General features: G+C 33.0%; 1 protein-coding gene across 12 annotated transcripts; it reads right to left on the bottom strand.

The window, feature by feature from the left end:
- Window positions 1–309: 309 nt before the first annotated feature.
- On the bottom strand, window positions 310–4,974 carry LOC100677802. Of its 12 annotated transcripts, none has more exons than XR_004345115.1 (5): window positions 4,309–4,974; window positions 4,005–4,178; window positions 3,310–3,399; window positions 821–2,592; window positions 310–706 (listed from the first exon to the last, which is right to left on the bottom strand). XR_004345115.1 is itself a non-coding variant. In XM_031933522.2 (5 exons), exons 2-5 carry the CDS (start codon window positions 4,122–4,124, stop codon window positions 2,304–2,306), a joined length of 372 nt encoding a protein of 123 aa, XP_031789382.1. In that variant the 5' UTR covers window positions 4,125–4,178; window positions 4,309–4,621; the 3' UTR covers window positions 310–2,303. The 12 variants fall into 12 exon arrangements, 8 of the variants coding, with proteins under 8 accessions (XP_031789382.1, XP_032457185.1, XP_031789361.1 ...); XR_004345116.1 differs by having other exon boundaries at window positions 4,369–4,974; XR_004345118.1 differs by having other exon boundaries at window positions 4,628–4,974.
- Between the last annotated feature and the right edge of the window lie 2,196 nt (window positions 4,975–7,170).

Raw genomic sequence — 7,170 nt, 5'->3', positions numbered from 1 at the left:
AATAAAATTTAGTATTTTATCAGAAATCTGAAACATTTTTGTACACTTTTGTACACTTTTGTATACTTTGGTACAAAAATATTTATGGATATATTTGAAATGTTCGAACAGTTATATACACTTCTGTACACTTTTAAAAATCAAAATTTTTTTATTCGTATATACGTATACTTGTGTACACTTTGACACGTTTGTATACACTTTTGTACATTTGTATACAGTATCGTATTTTTTTATTCCTAAAATTGTTTGCCAGATTGTGGGATCATTAATTTAAAAAGGAGTGTGAAGATATAACAATATAATAGATTGTATGTATAAAAATAAGAATTTTATTATTTTCAGGTAGTATCAAATATACAATTTAATTTAAACTTTTACCCATTATTCCTTTAGCGATGTCTCTTATATGATACTTTTTCTTATAGCATGTAAGCAAACATGGCTTTGAAATCATGTCATGCAAGATAACTTTTAATGTTGTATTAGTTTGCTCGTTGCAAACCTTTATATGTTTAACATTAACATCATTAGTGAAAACTATTGACTCGTGACTTACATCTATTTTGTACATATAAATAATAACAAAATCTTCCTTATCATATTTTATTTTATATATTTTATGAATGACTCCATATTCTGCATATGTAGTTATAATAGCAGTCATTATTTTTTTTTATTTCTTGAATATGAACATGTTGTCTATCTGCAACCATTATAAATTATTCGAGAATATTTTTTACATTCAGTAATTTTTTTTTATGTCAGCAAAATTAAGAAAGCATTTTTTTTCTCTTACACTAAATGTACATACACATACCTTACCCGAACCTATTAAAGTGCAGCCTTTAATTTTACTACAATTGTTGACTCTCTGCTTACTAAAATTATTACAGTATTCTTTAATCTTAAAGATATACAATTTTCATTTTGTAGCAAAGGAAGTTGTTGATATAACATAAGCTTGTTTACTATTTGTTGTGCAATTCGATAGTTGCATTTTTTCATTCTAAGTAATAACACATTCTGGTTTTCAAAAGGAAAAGTACTGTCTGCCCATAATGGGCCCCAATTCTTAACATTTTTAGACAGATGTAACAGTAGGTGAACATTATAATACATATACTATGCACCGTATAATTCTTCGAAATAAAATACAAATTTTATTAATAAAATTCTTCCTTCTTCTAGCATTGTTGGCGTTATAGAATCCTCTAAAAAAATATTCATAGCTGCTACAAACAAAGCTAAATGATTGTAGTATTTGGGTTTTAAAATTCCTTTAAAACATATCATGCAGTAAAACAACAGCCAATTCATCCAATCTGATGCATTCCACATGTTTCTTTCTTTAATGCTTCTTGGTGTTTTCGCAATGCACGTTGGTGGCCTAATTGACATTAATCGATTATTAATAATATCGATTCTAGCTGGAGAACCGATGTAATATTCTTTTTGTACATTTTCTAACAAAATTCTTGTATACAACTCCGTAACTCCCAATAAGCATGAATGCATGAAGTCTAAAATCATTCCTCTTGCTAAATGCTTCATATTCATAAGAGAGGATGGCCCCCAAACTCCTTGTATGTCACCTGAATTCTGTTGATAAGTTTCAAACATTTGTCTTTTGATTGATTCATCTGAACGGTCAGCTGGCACGTCGTTTTGTATAGGATACTTACAAATATTATTGACTAATTGTGCTGGATGCTCGCAATAAGTACAACCGTTGTAGCCGTTTAATTTTTTCATGTTTACCACTGAGCATCTTGCGACGGAATCAACACAACATCCTAGTGGGAATAATTTGCTTGTTATTTTTATGCCATTGTGAATCCACTCAAATCCTTTATCAGATAACTCATTCGCTTGAGTAACAAGTGGCTCAAGAAATATATTCATGTCAGGTTCTTCTTTAGCTACCCATAGACCTGCTAGCAGCATATTCTTCTTACGCATATGATCCGGTAGTTCGTGCAGCATTAAATATACAGGCCATATACTAACTTTAGAGTGATCTTCAGCTTGACAGCCATCAGTATTACGTATAAGACAAGTTGTTTGGATTTCTTAATAAATTACTTTTTTCAGCATATTCCCTATAAATTTGTCCATCATATATATCTTCAAGTCCATCGGCATTTTTCTTTTTTCGATTAAATCTTGTAAACTATTAGTGACAATTTGATCTGAAAAAAGGTTCTTTAATTGATCTCTCACGTCGATTTCAATAAAGAATGTTCCCACTTTAGAAGAGCTTAATTGACAGCCACAAGTGCACGTCACAGTATCTTTGAAATCTAATTTCTTTCCTAAATATGCATTACATTCGTGACAAATGATGTGATAAGAAAGACAGTTTGTATTAACATTCATTAGATAGTTTATCATGTACTTGGTTGTAGGTAAACTATTTATATCAAAAATACAATTAAGTACCTTGAAAATGTCAATTAAGGCTATCCATGTCAACGAATGTTTGGTTACGAGTTGCATACACAAAAGTAAAATTTCAGCTACATTGACTGTTGTACATTTACAAACAGTTCTTCTTAGCAAATGTTCTCTTTTTTCTGTAGTAAAGTTAACCTGCAAAAAAGCTATAGTTAATTTCATTCACAATTCATCTATAAATTACTGGTTCCACATACATCCCTGGTAAAAAATAGAGCAGTGAAACTGCTTAGTAGACTAGTAACTGGGCAGTGACAACAGATTTTCAAAGATATGTGCACATGAGCATGAGATCTGGACAGAGACGATAGCTAAACTACTTGATATTATAGTGTTATATGCACTATATTTAAGTTACTATATTTAAGATATATCACCTAAGATAAAAATAACTTATTTTCTTTTTTTAACAAATTGAAACAAATTTACATGCCAAATTTCAGCTCTCTAGGTATAACAGTTTTTAAATGAGAGCTAATACAAAATTTTTGTTATCACTCGTATTTGAATGATTTTGTCATATAAATTGTTTTGACTCTCATTTAAAAACTATTATACCTAGAGAGTTTAGCTATCGTCTCTGTCCAGATCTCATGCTCATGTGCAAATATCTTTGAAAATCACTTCCAGAGCTCATCGCTGGCTATATTTGACCTACAGATAACACCTCATCTTTGTAATATTTGACACAGGTCTGTCAGAATAGCATATATCGGTGTATCCTGGGTCTGTTCATCATACTTATGTAAGTGTAGGGTTAGGTTGCCAATTTTCAATTCTACCAGGGATATATGTATAAGATTTTTTCAAATATATTCATTTTTAATTCATTGCAAATAATATTCGACTTACAGATTTCAATTCATTGTTATATATTATTGATTCATTCAAATCTTCATCAATCCAGAATGCAGCATCAGCAACTGAAGAACTAGAACTTTGCTAAAAAAAAAAATGATGATGAAAGAAAATAAAACAAAGCAAATGCAGAATATCAAAATGATGTTTAGTCATTCTGAAAAAGAAAAATTTTTTGATTTCAAACAATCCACTAGTTTTAATATATTCTATTATTTGCAAATTTTTGTTTCAAAATTGAATAATTTAAAACTGGTACATTGTTTTGACTTCAAAATTGGTATAATAGCCCTCATAATATATTGCATCATATCCGTATAGTTTTTTTAATTTTCTGAAATCAGAAGGTACACTTAGCTCTGATGCACTTACATCGAAACCGTATTTTTAGAGCAACGTACATCTTCTACTCTGTGAAAGGTCATCCAACTACACAGGCTTGATGCACTGGAAGGGATTGTATATCAATTTTTAAGTTCCAACAACGTACCAGTTTTAAAAATGAGTGCTGCAGAAACATATGCTATATAAAAGCTTGGTATAAAGTAACAACTATGTAGGGCTACGTTATCCGAAATTTGTACACTTACTCTGGTTACATAAAATGCTTAAAAAATCTTTCTAAATTTTGAATTTAGCCACCGGCATGCTGAGATACATTATAATAAATTTTTGAATTTACAACTTACATCTTGCATTGTGCTTTGATATTCATCATATTGTTTTAAATTCTTCTTAAGTTTGGAATTCTTCTTACGTTGTGTCTCTATAATTCTGTGTAAGCTTCGTTGTGCGTGGAATAGTAACATTTGTACTGTATCGGTCCAAATAATTTTTGTAAGGACCACGTTTGGACATTATTTCTGAAAAAGAAAACATAATTCTGGTATACTAAGTAAACAGTTTATAAATACTGCAAAAATATTAATGTAACAGTACAAAACTATATTTAAAGTTCAAATAAAGAGAAAAAGTATCCATACGGATACTAACCTCCCTTTACAAAACTTAATGAAAGCTATAGGTATACTAATATGCCAATGCTCGGCTTGCCTCAACAAACTCCAGAAATAGTGACGATTTACGATATACGCTTACTATGTACAAAAACTGATAATAATACTACACGTTATTTTCTCCAAATCATTTGATTTTCTTAGTCATAAATGTCAAACTTGCTTTGAATATGCAAATGCAATACGTAATGCACAATATATAGGTTAAGACTGGCTTTCAACGGTTTTTGGCACACTACGAAAATACGAAATATGCTATATGTCGACGAGTGTCGACTTTAAGTTAAAAGGAAAACCTGTGGGAAGAGGACGTCTAGCCCAGATAACAGCGTGCTCTGAAAATGCTGAAAACGTGCCGGCACGAAATGGGCACGCATGACGGTCCACTTGCATCCGCACATGAAAGTCATATGACGAGCATATGACCGAGCATTTTGCTTGCTTCCGTGGTGGATCTGTCCAGCACGAGTGCCGATAAAATGCGAGCATAATGCCGTTCGTATGCAGGCATTTTGCGCGCATGTTCCCGATTTCGTGGACGCGTATTTTTCGCACGGCACGGCATGCTCCTCGTATGCAGGCATATGCAGGGGTTCGTGCGGGCATAATGCGAGCACTTTTCCGGAAAATCCGGAAATGCGTGCTCGCATTTACTGGAGGCCGAGCCTCGCAAATAAATGATCGAGACAGATGAGGATTGTAGGTAATTAATATGTATGATTTATTAAAACATTAATATAAATAAATAAATACAATTGAAACAATAAAACTATAGCGCAGTACAAATATAAAAATATAACAATGATATCGAATAAAATATACATAACAATTTTTGAGCTTTGATCAATCTAATATAATGATATCAAGAATAATAATAATATTAATAAACGAACAATATTAAATAATAATAAAGCAGTTGAAAATTGGACGACTCCTGGAGGCGAGGAGAACAATCGGCACACTTCCTTGTTATTATTGTTGACTTTGCTGCTGCCGCTGCAAATAAATATAAAACAGATTTAAATTTGTAATTGAATAAATTATAAACGCTAGATAATATACTTATCTATAAAGATAATCCTAATTTTGACGCATATTCCTGGCTGCGCTTCTGATGGTGCTTAAATTTAAAAATAAAAATAATGATTAATATTTTTGGGTGAGAGGGGCCCCGACCACCGCCCCTCTCCGTGAAGCTCGACCACAGCATCAGCTCCTCCGACGCTCCCTGATCTTTTTTGATTTAAAAATATACAAAAATAATAAAGCCCTAATTAAATAAATAAATAAATAGAGATATAGATATATTAACAATATCTATACATCTTTGAAAAGTAAAAGATCAGAGAGCGTTCAAAAATTCACATGTGCACTAATACAATAATTAATAATTAGAATAATATGAAAGGCAACCATGTGTATTTTTATAGACCTGAAAACAAATTAATTAATAGAACAAAAACATAGTAAAGCGAAAGAAGAAGAAATGAGCAACAGTATTTATGAAAGTAATTAGAAACCGGAAGACCTCCACCACGCGAAAACCCCACTGATGCTCCCTGACATTTCCATTAGAAAATAAACTCAAATAATGAACAACTGAAAAAACTAAAACATCAAAGAGCATAATAGTGAAATAATAAAGAGAAAGAAGAAGAAGCACAAGAAAAGAAAGAAGTAAAATTTGAAAAGAAATTAGAAATTATTAAAAATTTCCGAGGCATCGGAGGCGTAGTCACGCTTTATGTGGTCATCATCGTTGTCGTCGCCTTGGTCGCTGATCTCGCCGTCGGTGATCCCAGCATCATCATCGTCCACCTCGCTCTCTGTGCCGCTCTCGTCGTCTGTACCGCTCTTGCTCTCGGTATCCTGCTCCTCGTCGTTGTCGTCCTCGCTGCCGGCGCTTTGCTCTCCGTCTTGCTCCTCATCTAGGTCCGATGCCAAGACAACGCGCGGACGATGTATCGGCGGCGGTGGTTCAATAGGATTATCCGCAGGTCGCTTCATTTTGCGCCGAAAAGCTTCCTTGGCACTTTTCAAGGCTTTCATCATAGCCACTTTGAAATCAGTAGGCTCGGGTGCTCGCAAGGTCGTCTTGTCCGCTGGCATCGAATCTGCAAAACATTTGAAAAATGAAACATTTTTAAGATAATGCAAAGAATGAAATTTATGAAATACAGATATGTTGCGTACCTTTACAAGCATTTGCAAAGCGTGTGTCCTTTAAGGCCATTGTACCTTCAGCTTTGGAAGTACTCCAGGTGACGTTGCGGAAAATATCTTGGTCGATGACGATGCATTCCCTGAAGTATATGGCCGCTGAATCAGTGAAATTCGCGCCACCTTGGCTGCTTAGATACTCCACCTTAATATATTCAATGACTTGATTAAAATTATTATATTATTAATGTGTGTTAAGGTTAATAAATAATTTTGATACTTACGAGAGTGTTGTAGTCCTCCTCACTGGCATAGTTAAACGCCAGAATATCCGCTGACGTTTTAAAGGGCAGGAAGGAAGGACGAGGTACGGCCTTTCTGTTCTGCTTTTTGGCGATGCCCTTCAGCGTTCTGTCTATGGATCTGGAAAACGAATGGTTATATAATATTTGTATTATTTTTCAACTAAAATACATATCAAAAATAAAAAATATTTTACATACGTGTCTAATTGTTCCACTTGAGCTAGACTTTCTTTCACCAATCTGAAAATTAAAAATTGAAATAAGATATAACTTTAAATGTCAATAACAATATTCATTTGGTAATACGTACTTCATATCCTTCTCCAAAGTGACCATTCTCGCGTTCGTGGCTCTATAAATGAAGTACACAATAA

The sequence above is a fragment of the Nasonia vitripennis genome (assembly GCF_009193385.2).
Source record: "Nasonia vitripennis strain AsymCx chromosome 1 unlocalized genomic scaffold, Nvit_psr_1.1 chr1_random0004, whole genome shotgun sequence".
NCBI classification, from domain to species: Eukaryota; Metazoa; Arthropoda; class Insecta; order Hymenoptera; family Pteromalidae; genus Nasonia; species Nasonia vitripennis.
Note: the sequence above shows the minus strand (reverse complement) of the source record. Positions and strands in the feature narration are given on the sequence as shown.